The following is an 18,540-nucleotide window of genomic DNA, read 5'->3' as shown; positions in this document are numbered from 1 at the left end:
GGAGATTACGACTGATAAACTGCTCTCATTGTGCACGGAATCACCCTCATTTTATCTGTATAATTGTCTATCACTGTATTTACCGATATTAAGGTATTCTATTGTGTACTCAGTCATAATAATACCGGACTTATTCGCTGGTTTTGTGTACTGTCCGCAGTCACATACTAGGGAATTTATTCGCAAGGTATTGTACTCTGTCAGGCTGTATCGTAATAATACGCTCTGTTGTTGCCTAACTGAAAATGTCTAACACAAAGGGCGGGAAATCCGAGGGCGCGCCTGCATCATGCAGTGCGTGCGCCAAGGCTTTGTCTGAGGGGAAAGTTTTGTATGATGGTTTTTGTAATATGTGCCATACATCTCCCTGCCAGTCCGCAGCTCCAGTAACCAATCAGGAGCCACCTTGGGCGGGGTTTTCAACTATGTTAAATACGCTTGTGACACGTCTTATGCCCCTTATGGGACCTCCTGTACCATTACAGTCACATCTTGTCCCTATGGTAAATCCACCTTGGGTGAATAATTTGTCTACCCAGTTGCAGCAATTGAATCAATCTATGGTTAGACATAAGACTGCCCCAAGCCACTCTCATGTCATGGGGTCTTCTAAGCGGACCACTTCCTCCTCACAATCCACTAATCTCTCAGAAGATTCTTCTGAAAAGGACGGGGAGCACACACTCCCATCAGACACTGACACAGCTGCTTCTGACGAGAAATCTACAACTCAGGTTGATGTCCCTGACCTAGTGATTGCTATTAAGCAGATCCTGCAAATGTCAGATGATGAGGATTCCACTACGGTGTCTTAAGAAACCTGATAAGTTTAAACATCAGAAGGTAACTAAACTATTGTTGGCGCATTCTGACCATTTAGTGGACATACGACAAGAACCCTGGATTACTCCAGGGAAGAAATTCTCCCTGTCTAAATGGATGGTAGTTCGCTATCCTACTCCTACAGAGTTGTGTTGCGGTGGATTCCCATGTCACCCATGTGGAGAGATGCCTGAAGTCTATTTACTCCCTTATAGGTGCTGTGCATAGACCCACTATAGCAGCCTCCTGGGCTGCAAAAGGAATTGAAGCATGGGTTCAGGCATTAGAGGGTGAGTTGCCCCAGGATATATCTGACAATGCCAGATAATACATGTCTCATATTCCAACCGCTGCCTATTACATTCAGCAGGTGTCCTCTGAGGCGGGTGTGTTGGCGGCCAAGGCGTCGACTACGTCCATTCTGGTTCGCCGTATTCTGTGGTTGAGGTCATGAAAGATGGACCTGGACTCCAAAAAGACCTTGGAGGTTCTCCCTCTTAAGGGAGACATCTTATTTGGGGAAGACCTCAATAAGGTTGTGGCTGTCTTGGCGCTGCTAAGACCGCCTTTCTCCCTAATACTACTCTCTCTGCACAGAAGGCAAAAGGTACCACTTTACGCTCCGTTCCACCTCGAGGAAAGCAAAAGGTCAGACATACCCGAGACAATCTCATACTTTCAAAACCACAAAACCGAAGGTAAAACAACCCTGTGCAGCCCGTCAGCCTGCTTCTAAACACGACAAGCCTGCTGCATGACGGGGTGGGCCTCCTTCCTGGGGTACCCCAGGGTGGGTGGCCGACTTCTGCGATTCACCCAGGTCTGGTTAAAAACCACTTCAGATGCATGGGTGTGAGAAGTTGTCTCATGGGAACGCAGTCTCTTTCAAGAGATGTCCCCCTTGCCAGTTTTGCACTACGGTTATCCCTTTGGATCCGTTAAAAGTGCTAGCTTTTCAATTGGTTGTGCGTTCCCTCCTGGATACAGGAGTGCTGGTGCCAGTACCTTTGTCCCAGAGAGGTAAAGGATACTACTCGACCCTGTTTCTAATACCGAAACCCAATGTGTCTTTCCGGCCCATACTCAACCTCAAATCACTGAACAAGTTTGTGAGAATGTCCATATTCCGTATAGAAACACTGCACTCAATTGTACTGGCCATGGAACCCAGAGATTATATGGTATCCCTGGATTTTTAGGATGCTTACCTGCATATACCTATTGCCATATCGCATAAGCAATATCTGCAGTTTGCTATTGGCAACCTACACTATCAGTTCCAGGCTCTGCCATTTGGAGTGGTCACGGCTCCTCAGATCTTCACCAAGATTATGGCCGTGATAACGGCTCATCTCCGTCGCCAGGGAGTCAGGATCCTGCCGTATCTGGATGATTTGCTAAATCCGGCAAACTCCCATGATGTCCTCCTCAGTCATCTGCACGGGTGGCTCATCAACTGGAATAAGTCCTCGCTGGTCCCAGCTCGAAGCATGGTGCTCCTGGGGGCACTGTTGGACACACACAGCCAACGGCATGTTTCTGTCTCGAGAGAAAGTCCTGAAACTTCAGGACAGGATCAGATACTTCCTCTGTCGTCCAAGAGTGTCGATACTCTTGGCGATGCAAGTACTAGGCCTGATGGTGCCTGCGTTCGACATGGTAGAGTATGCTTAATTTCATTCCTGCCCTCTGCAGAGGTTAACCCTTTCCAAGTGGGATGTCCTGCCTCATCGGATCAGGTCTAACATGATCTCCTTGACTCTGGAGGTTCGTCTGTCGCTGACCTGGTGGTTACAGGACCAGCAGTTGAGCAGGGGCCATCCCTTTTTGTAATCCCAACTGGGTCCTACTGACTACGGACGCCAGTCTGAGGGGTTGGGGCGCGGTGTTGGAGCAACACTCTTTCCAGTGTCGGTGGACCATGGAGGAATCACTCCTCCCTATAAACATTCTGGAATTGCAGGCAGTATTCAATGCTATGTCTCTCGCCGTGCCTCTGATACAGAACAGGCCTGTTCAAGTACGGTCAGAAAAAGCCACCACGGTGGCGTACATAAACCATCAAGGCAGCACTTGAAGCCACATGGCAAAGATGTAAGTGTCAAAAATCCTTTGTTGGGTGGAATGCCATCTGCCAGCAACATCGGCAGTGTTAATCTCCGGGAGTCCTCAACTGGGAAGCGGATTTCCTCAGTCATCAGGACGTGCACGCCGGAGAGTGGAGTCTTCATCAGGAAGTCTTTCCACTCCTAGTGGACAAGTGGGGCCTACCAGATGTAGACCTGATGGCATCTCGATACAATCACAAAGTTCTGGTCTTCGGATCAAGAACCAGGGATCCTCAAGCAGCGTTCGTGGACGCACTGGCAATTCCATGTAACTTTTGGCTGCCCTACATGTTCCCTCCAGTGTCTGTCCTGTCCAGGGTACTGCGGAAGTTCATACAAGAAGAAGGAATACTACTTCTAGTCATTCCAGCGTGGCCCAGACGGCATTGGTTCTCAGACCTGCAGGCTCTATCGATAGAGCGTCCTCTCCTACTACCTCAACACTCAGACTTCCTCGTTCAGGGCCCTTGTGTCTACCCGGACCTGGCTAGACTGGCTATGATGGCATGGCTCTTGAAGCTTCAATCCTAAGGTCCAAAGCATTTTCCAAGGCGGTTATCCAAACTATGCTGAAGGCCCGCAAACCGGCATCTGCGCGTATTTATTACAGGGTCTGGAATTCTTACTTCACCTGGTGTGCTGCTAAGAATTACAATGCTTACAAATTCAGTACTTCCAGACTTCTGCCTTTTCTGCAACAGCGCCTGGACTTAGGACTTCGTCTGGCCTCCCTCAAGGTTCGTATATCTGCCTTGTCAGTGTGGTTTCAGAGAAAATTTTGTCTATTCCTGACGTTCATACTTTCACTCAGGATGTTTTACGGATTCAGCCTCCCTATGTGGCTCCATGGGATCTATCTGTTGTCCTGAATGCCCTGCAAGAGTCTCCATTTGACCTTCTTGAGTCAGTGGACCTTAAATGGCTCATGGTCGAGGTCCTGTTCCGGGTGATCCATGAAAACAGGGACAAAGTACTAAAAAATTAAAAATTATTTGTTATTTCAGTTTATTCTGAAGCACAAGATGTTAAAGTAAGTGGCTGCACTAATTTTTTTTTTTCTAACAAAAACACTTTTTTTTTCCACTAGATTAGCTGCTTCCACATATCCATGTGTTTCTCAGGCTAGTTGGATATAATTCTTTCACTTTCATTTAGAAGTAAATTTTTTTATATTTTAACATGTTAGCAGTAAAGCAAAAGCTATGTTGTATTCATTTATATTTTATGTTTAGGAATACAGGTCGAGTATCACTTATCCAAAATTCTTGGGACCAGAAGTATTTTGGATATCAGATTTTTCCGTATTTTGGAATAATTGCAAACCATAATGAGATATCATGGCGATGGGACTTAAGTCTAAGCACAGAATGCATTTATGTTTCTTATATACCTTATACACACAGCCTGAAGGTCATTTTAGCCAATATTTTTAATAACTTTGTGCATTAAACAAAGTGTGTGTACATTCACACAATTCATTTGTTTCATATACACCTTATACACACAGCCTGAAGGTCATTTAATACAATATTTTTTATAACTTTGTGTATTAAACAAAGTTTGTGTACATTGAGTCATCAGAAAAAGGTTTCACTATTTCACTCTCACTCCAAAAATTCCGTATTTTAAAATATTCCGTATTTCGGAATATTTGGATATGGGATACTCAACCTGTAATTGAAAACTACATCTAAACACCTTCTTGATTTGCATAATATTAGGTTTCTTAAGCCTACTGTTAGCTTGTAAGCTGAGTAACCAAAACATGGAATTGTTTTTTTGTTTTTTTATAAGGGTAAATAATAATACTGCTAGTTTATACTTGTTTTTGCTTACATTTGTCATGCATATTACTCAACTCTATAAAAAAAGAAAAACTGTAATTCACGTTTAAGTCATGAAATATGCAATTAAATTCTGTAACCTGAGTTACAAAACAAGCTATTCATTTTATTACCAGTTTTTTAATGCAATGTATTTGGAATTTGCCAGAAAAAAAAGCAGTCAGAAAAGAAAATATGCATTAAAAACGCTTCCAGCAAGGAAAGAGAAGCTATTTTGATAAAAATTAGGGGAAAAAACAATCAAGGTGGCAAAACACAGGCAGCGAAAACAGAGCAACTCCGTCTGAAAGAAATGAGGAAATGCATTTGAAGACAACATTTGATAATGCACCTTCTTTTCCTGGAATTTCTAAAGTCCATTGCCTGCGTTTAGAAGAGTTTGAACCCAAAGGATACATGTTAACAAAACATGCTAAGTCTGTGAACAAGAGGTCCAGGAATAACCTTTACAAAGAAGTGTACGGGTCTTCTCCATCAGAAGATGAAGCCCAAGTTCAAGAACCAGATAGACCCAGGGTTGAAGAAATCAAACCTGGAACATATATGTTCTTAAGTTTGATGGAAAGCGCAAAACATCATATCGATATGTTGGTGTCTGCCAGAATGAATTGGAAGATGATGGTGAGGTGAAGATCATGTATCTGAAGCTGGTTGGCAAAAGTGGCATGCGTTTTAAAGTGGATGATTCTGATGTATCATATGTGTCATATGATCATATCCTGTATCTTTTACCAACTCCAAGGCTAGTAATGCAAGGAAATAGAATGGTGTATGATTGTGATACAGAAATTGATGTGTATCAAAAGACATAGGACCCAGAGAATGCACTTCCATCAACATTTTTGCCTCATGTAACCTGAGTTACCATACCCTGTAACCTGCGTTACCAAGAAAATGTTTTATAAATAATTCATTTCTTATCATAAACATGTGTAATGTGTTATATCATCATCTTTAGTGGCTTTTTCATAAATAAATTGTAGCAACTTCACACCTCACTTAGAGCAGAAGTATTACATTCTATGATCTTAAAAAAAGCTGTCTTTTTAGTGTAACCTGAGTTACCACACAAAAACAATTCGTATTATTTTATGTGCAATTATTTTTCATTGTTTGAACAGTTGGAAATAAAGAAGAATGTATTATTAGTAGGCTAATCATTATTTAGTACTCCTAAGCATATTTTATGTGGTAAAAATATTGCTTTAAATGTCAACTTAGTGTGTCACTTGTAACCTGAGTTACCATGGAATCACCCTTCCTACTGGCTATTGCCTCTGCAAGGAGGTTGTCGGACCTAGGCACTCTGTCCTGTCGTCCACCCTTTCTGATATTTCATTGTGACCGGACTATTCTTAGAACTCGCCCTGGTTATTTGCCTAAGGTGGTATCATCTTTTAACCTTAACGAAGAGATTGTGGTTCCGGCCTTCATCTCTTCTGATTTGTCCTCCAAAGAGAAGTCTTTGGATGTGGTAAGGCCTCTCCGTATTTATGTGGAGAGGACTGCCTCTATCAGGAGCTCAGATTCCCTTTTTGTACTTTTTGATTTTCACAAATGTGGCTAGCCTGCGAATAAGCAAACCTTGGCCAGATGGATTAGAATGGTGATTGCACAAGTATATGCGCAGTCTGGACTCCCAGCTCCTGCTGCTATCAAAGTCCATTCTACTCAGTCTGTTGGACATTCTTGGGCGGCCCGCCGAGGTGCGTCCGCTGAACAATTGTGCAAAGCTGCTACGTGGTCCTCAGTGAACATGTTCATTAGGTTCTATGCCTTCGATACTTCCGCCTCCCAGGATGCTTCCTTTGGATGCTGTGTTCTTATACCCGGTACGGGTTGAACGACTGATTCTAGCCAGGAGAGTGATCCCTAACAAGGTTATCCCGACTATGATCCAAGCCAGGAAGGGGGTAACGTCTAAGCATTACCATCATATTTGGAATAAATACGTCTTTTGGTGTGAGAGCAGAAATTGTTCTGCTGTGGAATTTCATCTGGGACTTTTCCTGCTTTTTCTGCAGGCAGGCTTGGATGTGGGCCTGCGTCTGGTCTCCATAAAAGTCCAGATTTCGGCCTTGTCCATTGTCTTTCAGAAACAATTGGCTTTTCTCCCTGAGGTCCAGGCCGTCACGCTGGGGGCTTTGTCTCACAAAAGTCCCTATTTTATTTTCCATGAGGACAGAGCTGAACACGTCAGCAATTTCTTCCTAAAGTGGTGTCCGCATTTCACATCAACCAACCTATTGTGGTTCCGGTTGTCACCGACAGCTCTGCTTCTTCAAAGTCCTCGGATGTTGTGAGGGCTTTGAAGGTGTATGTGAAAAGAACAGCTCGTCACAGAAAGATGGACTCGCTGTTTGTTCTTTATGATCCCAATAAGATTCGGTGTCCTGCTTCAAAGCAGACAATTGCACGCTGGATCAGACTTACTATCCAACTTGCTTATTCCACGGCAAATATGCTGTGTCCAAAATCTGTACAGGCCCACTCTACTAGGTCGGTGGTTTCTTCCTGGGCAGCTGCCCGGGGTGTCTCGGCTTTACAGCTCTGCCGAGCAGCTACTTGGTCAGGTTCGAACACGTTTGCTAAGTTATACAAGTTTGATACTTTGGCCTCTGAGGACCTTCAGTTTGGTAAATCAGTTTTGCAGGAACCTCAGCACTCTCCCACCCAATTTGGGAGCTTTGGTACATCCCTGTGGTACTTAATGGACCCCAGTATCCTCTAGGACAGTGATGGCTAACCTTGACACTCCAGCAGTTGTTGAACAACATATCCCAGCATGCCCTGCTACAGTTTTGTTATTTGGCCATGCTGAAACTGATGAAGGGCATGCTGGGATTTGTAGTTCAACAATAGCTGGAGTGTCGAGGTTAGCCATCAAGGCTCTAGGACATAAGAGAAAATAGGATTTTAATTACCTACCGGTAAATCCTTTTCTTGTAGTCCGTAGAGCAGGCATGTCCAAACTGAGGCCCTACAGCTGTTGTGAATTTACATATCCCAGCATGCCCTGACACAGTTTTGCTGTCAGAGAATGATAAAGCTGTGTCAAGGCATGCTGGTATGTGTAGTTTCTCAACAGCTGGAGGGCCGCAGTTTGGACATGCCTGCCGTAGAGGATACTGGTTACCCGCCCTGTGCTCTTCCTGCACTGATACTTGGTTAAGTAATGTTGTTTCAGCTGGTGCTGTTCCTTTTTCAAGTTTGGTTAGCTTGGCTTTCCTCTTGTGTGTCCTGTTTCGGAATCTCACCACTATCCTTATCTATCCTTCTCTCAAAGTATGTCCATCTCCTTGGGCACAGTTTCCTAGACTGAATCTGGTAGGAGGGGCATAGAGGGAGGAGCCAGCGCACATTATCAGTCTTAAAATGCCCATGGCTCCTAGTGGACCCGTCTATACCCCATGGTACTAAATGGACCCCAGTATCCTCTATGGACTACGAGAATAGGATTTACCGGTAGGTAATTAAAATCCTATTTTATATCCTACAGGATAATAGTAATTTGCGAACATATGGTAAGCCACCAGCCTCGGTAAGGTGTCTCTAGTGGTCCTACATGACAACAAATCTTCTGTCCAAAATAAGTGGTACAGTGCTCTTCTCAATATGTGCATATAAAGAACAGGTTCTTGCATTTCCATCCAACATGCATACCAAAAGATATCTTTTACAGTACAGTTGTTTACAGAATGTTAATCTACATTAAGCATTACTGGGCATTATTATCTGTTTCTGATTTTACAAAAGCAACCAGTGTTGTTCATGTGGAATCCTTCTCCACTCTGGACTTCAAAGTTTCTTGTTTGATTATTTATTGCTACCACCAAGATCTGCACCCATGGACCTAAAGCTACCTGGTTGATCCCGCCAGTCTTTACTGAGACGTGTTCTGCAGCTCAGAGCATAGTGGGGTGTTCTTTCAAATATAGTATAATTATAGTTTCTTGGGTGAGGATAGTTAGGCATGTGAAGGAGTTCACTTTGTTTAATAAAACAAAGGGAGATAAAGTGGCAGAGGAGTAGTGGACAGTTTACCAATTTTACGTTCCAGTGTGATTCAGTGGGCAAAAAAGTATGTGGACAGCCACCGACTGTGCAAGTTGACCCACTTAAAAAGATGAGAGAGGTCTGTAATTTCCATCATAGGTACACTTCATCTGTGAGAGACAGAATCTGGGGGGAAAAAACAGGAAATCACATTTTATGATTTTTAAACAATTTACTTGTATATTCTTGTGGAAAATAAATATTTGGACACCTACCAAGCGGCAAGATTTCTGGCTCTCAAATACCTGTTAATTCTTCTTTAAGAAGCTCTTCTATCCTCCACTCGTTACCTGTATTTCTCTATCGTCCTAGTGGATGCTGGGGTTCCTGAAAGGACCATGGGGAATAGCGGCTCCGCAGGAGACAGGGCACAAAAAGTAAAGCTTTTTCCGATCAGGTGGTGTGCACTGGCTCCTCCCCCTATGACCCTCCTCCAGACTCCAGTTAGATTTTTGTGCCCGGCCGAGAAGGGTGCAATCTAGGTGGCTCTCCTAAAGAGCTGCTTAGAGAAAGTTTAGCTAGGTTTTTTATTTTACAGTGATTCCTGCTGGCAACAGGATCACTGCAGCGAGGGACTGAGGGGAGAAGGAGTCAACTCACCTGCGTGCAGGATGGATTGGTTTCTTGGCTACTGGACATCAAGCTCCAGAGGGACGATCACAGGTACAGCCTGGATGGTCACCGGAGCCACGCCGCCGGCCCCCTTGCAGATGCTGAAATCAGAAAAGGTCCAGAATCGGCGGCTGAAGACTCCTGCAGTCTTCTAAAGGTAGCGCACAGCACTGCAGCTGTGCGCCATTTTCCTCTCAGCACACTTCACACGGCAGTCACTGAGGGTGCAGGGCGCTGGGAGGGGGGCGCCCTGGGAGGCAAATGAGTACCTATAAAGGCTAAAAATACCTCACATATAGCCCTAGAGGCTATATGGAGATATTTAACCCCTGCCTAATTTTTCTAAATAGCGGGAGACGAGCCCGCCGGAAAAGGGGCGGGGCCTATCTCCTCAGCACACGGCGCCATTTCCTCTCACAGCTCCGCTGGTCAGGACGGCTCCCAAGTCTCTCCCCTGCACTGCACTACAGAAACAGGGTAAAACAGAGAGGGGGGGGCACATTTATGGCGATATTTTGATATAACAAAGCAGCTATAAGGGAGCACTTATTATAAGGCTATCCCTGCTATATATATAGCGCTTTTGGTGTGTGCTGGCAAACTCTCCCTCTGTCTCCCCAAAGGGCTAGTGGGTCCTGTCTTCGTTAGGAGCATTCCCTGTGTGTCTGCTGTGTGTCGGTACGTGTGTGTCGACATGTATGAGGACGATATTGGTGTGGAGGCGGAGCAATTGCCAAATATGAGGATGTCACCCCCTAGGGAGTCGACACCAGAATGGATGCCTTTATTTATGGAACTACGGGATAGTGTCAACACGCTAAAGCAGTCGTTTGACGACATGAGACGGCCGGACAATCAATTAGTGCCTGTCCAGGCGACTCAAACACCGTCAGGGGCTGTGAAACGCCCTTTGCCTCAGTCGGTCGACACAGACCCAGACACAGGCGATGACTCCAGTGGTGACGGTGACGAATCAACCGTATTTTCCAGTAGGGCCACACGTTATATGATTTTGGCAATGAAGGAGGCGTTACATTTAGCTGATACTACAGGTACCACTAAACAGGGTATTATGTGGGGTATGAAAAAACTACCTATAGTTTTTCCTGAATCAGAAGAACTAAATGACGTGTGTAATGAAGCGTGGGTTGCCCCTGATAAAAAGCTGATAATTTCAAAGAAATTATTGGCATTATACCCTTTCCCGCCAGAGGTTAGGGAGCGCTGGGAAACACCTCCTAGGGTGGACAAGGCGCTAACACGCTTATCTAAACAAGTGGCGTTACCCTCTCCTGAGACGGCCGCACTTAAAGATCCATCAGATAGGAGGATGGAAAATATCCAAAAAAGTATATACACACATGCAGGTGTTATACTACGACCAGCTGTAGCGACTGCCTGGATGGGCAGTGCGGGGGTAGTTTGGTCAGAATCCCTGATTGAAAATATTGATACCCTGGACAGGGACAATATTTTACTGTCGTTAGAACAAATAAAGGATGCATTTCTTTATATGCGTGATGCACAGAGGGATATATGCACACTGGCATCACGGGTAAGTGCTATGTCCATTTCGGCCAGAAGAGCTTTATGGACGCGACAGTGGACAGGCGATGCGGATTCAAAACGGCATATGGAAGTTTTGCCGTATAAAGGGGAGGAGTTATTTGGAGTCGGTCTAGCAGATTTGGTGGCCACGGCTACAGCCGGGAAATCCACCTTTCTACCTCAAGTCACTCCCCAACAGAAAAAGGCACCGACTTTTCAACCGCAGCCCTTTCGTTCCTTTAAAAATAAGAGAGCAAAGGGCTATTCATATCTGCCACGAGGCAAAGGTCGAGGGAAGAGACAGCAACACGCAGCTCCTTCCCAGGATCAGAAGCCCTCCCCGGCTTCTACAAAAGCCTCAGCATGACGCTGGGGCTTCTCAAGCGGACTCGGGGACCGTGGGGGGTCGTCTCAAAAATTACAGCGCGCAGTGGGCTCACTCGCAAGTAGATCCCTGGATCCTGCAGATAATATCTCAGGGATACAGGTTGGAATTAGAGACAGATCCACCTCGCCGTTTCCTGAAGTCTGCTTTACCAACGTCCCCCTCCGAAAGGGAGACGGTGTTGGAAGCCATTCACAAGCTGTACTCTCAGCAGGTGATAGTCAAGGTACCTCTTCTGCAACAAGGGAAGGGGTATTATTCCACTCTTTTTGTGGTACCGAAGCCGGATGGCTCGGTAAGGCCTATTCTAAATCTGAAGTCCTTGAACCTGTACATAAAGAAGTTCAAGTTCAAAATGGAGTCACTCAGAGCAGTGATAGCGAACCTGGAAGAGGGGGACTTTATGGTATCCTTGGACATCAAGGATGCGTATCTCCACGTTCCAATTTACCCCTCACACCAGGGGTACCTCAGGTTCGTTGTACAAAACTGTCACTATCAGTTTCAGACGCTGCCGTTCGGATTGTCCACGGCACCTCGGATCTTTACAAAGGTAATGGCCGAGATGATGATTCTTCTTCGAAGAAAAGGCGTATTAATTATCCCATACTTGGACGATCTCCTAATAAGGGCGAGGTCCAGAGAACAGCTAGAGATGGGATTAGCACTGTCTCAGGAAGTGCTAAAACAGCACGGGTGGATTCTGAATATTCCAAAATCCCAGTTAATGCCGACAACTCGTCTGCTGTTCCTAGGGATGATTCTGGACACGGTTCAGAAAAAGGTTTTTCTCCCGGAGGAAAAAGCCAAGGAGTTATCCGAGCTTGTCAGGAACCTCCTAAAACCAGGAAAGGTGTCTGTACATCAATGCACAAGAGTCCTGGGAAAAATGGTGGATTCTTACGAAGCAATTCCATTCGGCAGATTCCACGCAAGAATTTTCCAAAGGGATCTGTTGAACAAATGGTCAGGGTCGCATCTTCAGATGCACCTGCGGATAACCCTGTCTCCAAGGACAAGGGTGTCTCTTCTGTGGTGGTTGCAGAGTGCTCATCTATTGGAGGGCCGCAGATTCGGCATACAGGATTGGATCCTGGTGACCACGGACGCCAGCCTGAGAGGCTGGGGAGCAGTCACACAAGGAAGAAACTTCCAGGGAGTATGGACGAGCCTGGAAACGTCTCTTCACATAAACATTCTGGAACTAAGAGCAATATACAATGCTCTAAGCCAGGCAGAACCTCTGCTTCAGGGAAAACCGGTGTTGATCCAGTCGGACAACATCACGGCAGTCGCCCATGTGAACAGACAGGGCGGCACAAGAAGCAGGAGTGCAATGGCAGAAGCTGCAAGGATTCTTCGCTGGGCAGAGAATCATGTGATAGCACTGTCAGCAGTGTTCATCCCGGGAGTGGACAACTGGGAAGCAGACTTCCTCAGCAGACACGATCTTCACCCGGGAGAGTGGGGACTTCATCCAGAAGTCTTCCACATGCTGGTAACCCGTTGGGAAAGACCAATGGTGGACATGATGGCGTCTCGCCTCAACAAAAAACTGGACAGGTATTGCGCCAGGTCAAGAGATCCGCAGGCAATAGCTGTGGACGCGCTGGTAACGCCTTGGGTGTACCAGTCGGTGTATGTGTTTCCTCCTCTGCCTCTCATACCAAAAGTATTGAGAATTATACGGCAAAGAGGCGTAAGAACGATACTAGTGGTTCCGGATTGGCCAAGAAGGACTTGGTACCCGGAACTTCAAGAGATGATCACGGAAGATCCGTGGCCTCTACCTCTAAGGAGGGACTTGCTTCAGCAGGGTCCCTGTCTGTTTCAAGACTTACCGCGGCTGCGTTTGACGGCATGGCGGTTGAACGCCGGATCCTAAAGGAAAAAGGCATGCCGGAAGAAGTCATTCCTACTTTGATTAAAGCAAGGAAGGAAGTAACCGTGCAACATTATCACCGAATTTGGCGAAAATATGTTGCGTGGTGCGAAGATCGGAGTGCTCCGACGGAGGAATTTCAACTGGGTCGATTCCTACATTTCCTGCAATCAGGATTGTCAATGGGTCTCAAATTGGGATCTATTAAGGTTCAAATTTCGGCCCTGTCGATTTTCTTTCAAAAAGAATTGGCTTCAGTCCCTGAAGTCCAGACCTTTGTTAAGGGAGTGCTGCATATACAGCCTCCTGTGGTGCCTCCAGTGGCACCGTGGGATCTCAATGTGGTTTTGGATTTCCTAAAATCTCATTGGTTTGAACCACTAAAAAAGGTGGATTTGAAATATCTCACATGGAAAGTGACCATGCTTATAGCCCTGGCTTCTGCCAGGAGAGTGTCAGAATTGGCAGCTTTATCTTACAAAAGCCCATATCTGATTTTCCATTCGGACAGGGCAGAACTGCGGACTCGTCCGCATTTTCTCCCTAAGGTGGTGTCAGCATTTCATCTGAACCAGCCTATTGTAGTGCCTGCGGCTACAAGTGACTTGGAGGACTCCAAGTTACTGGACGTTGTCAGAGCATTAAAAATATATATTGCAAGGACAGCTGGAGTCAGAAAATCTGACTCGTTGTTTATATTGTATGCACCCAACAAGATGGGTGCTCCGGCGTCTAAGCAGACGATTGCTCGTTGGATCTGTAGCACAATCCAACTTGCACATTCTGTGGCAGGCCTGCCACAGCCTAAATCTGTAAAGGCCCACTCCACAAGGAAGGTGGGCTCATCTTGGGCGGCTGCCCGAGGGGTCTCGGCATTACAACTTTGCCGAGCAGCTACGTGGTCAGGGGAGAACACGTTTGTAAAATTTTACAAATTTGATACTCTGGTTAAGGAGGACCTGGAGTTCTCTCATTCGGTGCTGCAGAGTCATCCGCACTCTCCCGCCCGTTTGGGAGCTTTGGTATAATCCCCATGGTCCTTTCAGGAACCCCAGCATCCACTAGGACGATAGAGAAAATAAGATTTTACTTACCGATAAATCTATTTCTCGGAGTCCGTAGTGGATGCTGGGCGCCCATCCCAAGTGCGGATTATCTGCATAAATTGTACATAGTTATTGTTAACTAATTCGGGTTATTGTTGAAGGAAGCCATCTTTCAGAGGCTCCGCTGTTATCATACTGTTAACTGGGTTTAGATCACAAGTTGTACGGTGTGATTGGTGTGGCTGGTATGAGTCTTACCCGGGATTCAAAATCCTCCCTTATTGTGTACGCTCGTCCGGGCACAGTACCTAACTGGAGTCTGGAGGAGGGTCATAGGGGGAGGAGCCAGTGCACACCACCTGATCGGAAAAAGCTTTACTTTTTGTGCCCTGTCTCCTGCGGAGCCGCTATTCCCCATGGTCCTTTCAGGAACCCCAGCATCCACTACGGACTCCGAGAAATAGATTTATCGGTAAGTAAAATCTTATTTAATGACACCTGTTTGAACTGGTTATCTGTATAAAAGACCTGTCCACACCCTCAAACAGTCAGACTGCTACCTCTCCACCATGGCCAAGATCAGAGAGCTGTCTAAGGACACCAGGGACAAATTTGTAGAGCTGCACAAGACTGGGATGAGCTACTCGACAATAGGCAAGCAGCTTGGTGGGAAGAGATCAACTGTTGGCGCAATTATTAAAAAATGGAAGAAATACAAGATCACTGACAATCTCCCTCGACCTGGGGCTCCATGCAAGATCTCACCTCGTGGGGTATCAATGATCTTGAAAATGGTGAGGAATCAGCCCAGAACTACACGGGGGTACCTGGTCAATGACCTAAAGAGAGCTGGGACCACAGTCAGAAAGGTTACCATTAGTAACACACTACGTCGTCTTGGATTGAAATCCTGCAGCGCCCGAAAGATCCCCCTGCTTAAGCCAGCACATGTCCAGGCCTGTCTAAAGTTTGCCAGTGACCATCTGGATGATCCAGAGGAGGATTGGGAGAATGTAATGTGGTCAGATGAGAGCAAAATCAAACTCTTTAGTATAAACTCCACTCACCGTGTTTGGAGGGAGAAGAATGATGAATGGCATCCCAAGAACACCGTACCCACTGTTAAGCATGGGGGGTGGAAACATCATGCTTTGGGGCTGCTTTTCTGCAAAGTGGACAGGACGACTGATTCACATTAAGGAGAGGATGAATGGGGCCATGTATTGTGAGATTTTGGCCAAAATCCTCCTTCCCTCAGTAAGAGCATTGAAGATGGAACGTGGCTGGGTCTTCCAGCATGACAATGACCCCAAATACTCTGCCCAGGCAACTAAGGAGTGGCTCCGTAAGAAGAATTTCAAGGTCCTGGAGTGGCCTAGCCAGTCTCCAGACCTCAACCCAATAGAAAATCTGTGGAGGGAGTTGAAAGTCCGTGTTGCCTGGCGACAGCCCCAAAACATGACAGATCTGCATGGAAGAGTGGGCCAAAATACCTGCTACAGTGTGTGCAAATCTGGTCAAGAACTACAGGAAACGTTTGTCCTCTGTAATTGCCAACCGAGGTTATATTACAAAGTATTGAGTTAATCTTTTTGATTGTCCAAATATTTATTTTCCGCAAGAATATACAAATTGTTTAAAAATCATACAATGTGATTTCCTGTTTTTTTTTTGTTTGTTTTTTCGATTCTGTCTCTCACAGTTGAAGTGTACCTATGATGGAAATTACAGACCTCTCTCATCTTTTTAAGTGGGTCAACTTGCACAATCGGTGGCTGTCCAAATACTTTTTTGCCCCACTGTATACAATGACTAAACTTTTTGCTTTGCGCCATCAGTGGGGTAGATGTATTAAGCCTGGTGTTGGGATAAAGCAGTGATAAGTGGAAGGTGATAACGCACCAGCCAGTCAGCTCCTGTCATTTTTAAAATCCATAATGACTGGGTGGTGCGTTATCACCTTCCACTTATCACTGCTTTATCACACCTTTTTCCCTGTTCCAGGTTAACACATCTGCCCCAGTGTCCCATGATCCACTTTACTCACTCTTCTGAAGAGTAGGCACCCAGTACAATGTGCTGATGTTAGAGGTTCTCTTAAAATTATTGTGTAGTAGTAAAGGATGATAATGTTTTGTGGAAAACAGACTGAGTTTAATGAGTTACAGACAGAACATCAGAGAAAGTGTGCTGGAGCAGGCAATGCTGTCCAACTATGTGCTGCAGTTATGCATCTCCATTATAAGGTGCTGTGGCGTTGGCAGATTCAAAGGACAGTAAACAGCCCGTCACTTTTCTTTTACTTGAACAGTAAAGAGACATTTCATGGAAGTTGCTCTGGCCCCTAGGTCTTCTATATATCTCCATATGACTGTCTACAAGAAAAATGGAGTCACTGGCCGGATCTGATGATCTAAAATGAAATAGCATCCTTAGCTACCTGCTGAAATGAACGGACATTCTAAGGGGTACAGTTACTAAAGCTTCTTAAACAGAGAATTGGTGATGTTGCCATAGCAACCAATCAGATGCTGTCTAACATTTCTCTGTTGCCTTTTAGAAAATGATAGACGGCATCTGATCGGTTGCTATGAGTAACATCACCAATTCTGCTTTAGAAGCTTTATTAAATTTACTCCTAAGTATCCGTTCAGAGTAATCATGACAAGGACAGTAGTTCAGGGGGAAAATGCCACCCTTGCCTGTCAGTCCCTTTTTGTCTGAGGCTTTCAAAAACCACACAAAAAAAACTTCTTGTTTGATTTGTATACAATAAAATCTCATTATGTTTGTCAACGTCTTAGAAACCTTTTAGCACTAATATTCAATTTCTCTTACAGTCTGCAGCAGCATCTCTACTTGCAAATACTTCACCATTGACCCTCATGACATCACCACTATCTGTAACAAGCCCAAATGTTACAACGGCCTCGCTCAACCCATTTGGCATGTTGGGCGGACTTGTCACCATGCCATTCCCGTTTCCTTTGGAGCTGCTCAGCTTTGGGAGTGACACTGCAGGTGCAGTAACATCCCCGGGTTCTACCTCAGCAGCTTTTCACCATAATCTATCACAGAGTAAGAGCTTTTTTACAGTGTTAAGCACATTTTATGAATGTTGATGTTTCACCTATATTTATAACGTCACATGTCTGAAACCTCAATAAGAAAAAGAATCCTTGTTTCCATAGCACGATTATTGCAGAATTTTGAGATTCTTTAAGTCCTTTTTGATAACTTATTTGGAGCATGTATATCATTAGAATTTAAACTCAATGTTCTGTGTGCTTTTTACTAACCATTCAATATTTTTTTTTGTGTGTGTGAGTAAACTAGCCAATAGCAATCAATAAAACTAGTCCCTAAAAACAGTTGTATTGAAGGAAATCAAACAGGACATAAAATCCAGTTGTACATTGTCCTATTTAGCAGGCCATTAAGCCAGCAGAAAACATCTATTCAGTAGTATCTTTATCATGTGTAGCTATCTTGGTCCGATATCTGGTAAATGGACTGAATGACGGAGTTGATGGTTTTTAGGTTAGTTTAAGTAAAATGTTCCCATTGATGCCTGTATTTAGTGTTATCCATGACTTTTTTTGCTCCAACACAATTTGGTTTGAACTCTTTTTGTGGATTTATTGACCATTACATTTCGATCTTTGCACTTGCTTGTAGGTTACACTAATCATTTTCTTTTTTTTCCTGGGTAGTTTCCTCTGTAGTCACTTTTTGCATCTTCCTCACTCAGATTTACTGAAAGGGTTACAGACGACCGCTACGCACACACCCACGATATCTCACTCCAGTTTGACTCCTCACTTGCAACAAGCATTCACAGGTAAGGAGTACTGACCATTTTTAATAATAAAGTTCAAACATTTCCAGGGATAAAGGCTCATTTGCATATATTTAGCTATTTAATTTGCTTATTTTGTTCACTAGGTAAAACACACAGTATGGTTGTGAACAGTTCACAAAATGTATGTACAAATATGTACAAATCTATAAACCATTTTACTATGTAAGGAAACCTAGCTTAGTGGTTGAGAAATGAGGAATATGCTGTAGTAGAAAAACATAGGGGGTTATTCAGACCTGATCCCTCGCTAGCGTTTTTTGCAGCGCTGCGATCAGGTCAGAACTGCACTTGCGTATGCCCCGCAATGCGCAGGCGCGTCGCACAGGTACAAAGCGGTTTGTTACTCTGCGATGGGTTTGTGCGAAGAACCCATTC

At 44.9% G+C, this 18,540-nt stretch overlaps 1 protein-coding gene across 3 annotated transcripts in view; it reads left to right on the top strand.

The window, feature by feature from the left end:
- UBN2 (ubinuclein 2) overlaps window positions 1–18,540 on the top strand; it is a 363,995-nt gene that overhangs the window by 283,884 nt on the left and 61,571 nt on the right. For all 3 annotated transcript variants that reach the window (XM_063940410.1, XM_063940409.1, XM_063940411.1), the window contains 2 exons: window positions 17,144–17,381; window positions 18,055–18,144. In XM_063940410.1, the coding sequence (XP_063796480.1) occupies window positions 17,144–17,381; window positions 18,055–18,144 (328 nt within the window). The remainder of the gene's footprint in view (window positions 1–17,143; window positions 17,382–18,054; window positions 18,145–18,540) is intronic.

The sequence above is a fragment of the Pseudophryne corroboree genome, chromosome 9, assembly GCF_028390025.1.
Source record: "Pseudophryne corroboree isolate aPseCor3 chromosome 9, aPseCor3.hap2, whole genome shotgun sequence".
Classification (NCBI taxonomy): Eukaryota; Metazoa; Chordata; class Amphibia; order Anura; family Myobatrachidae; genus Pseudophryne; species Pseudophryne corroboree.
The sequence above is the reverse complement of the archived record's forward strand: the minus strand, read 5'-3'. Positions and strand labels throughout refer to the sequence as shown.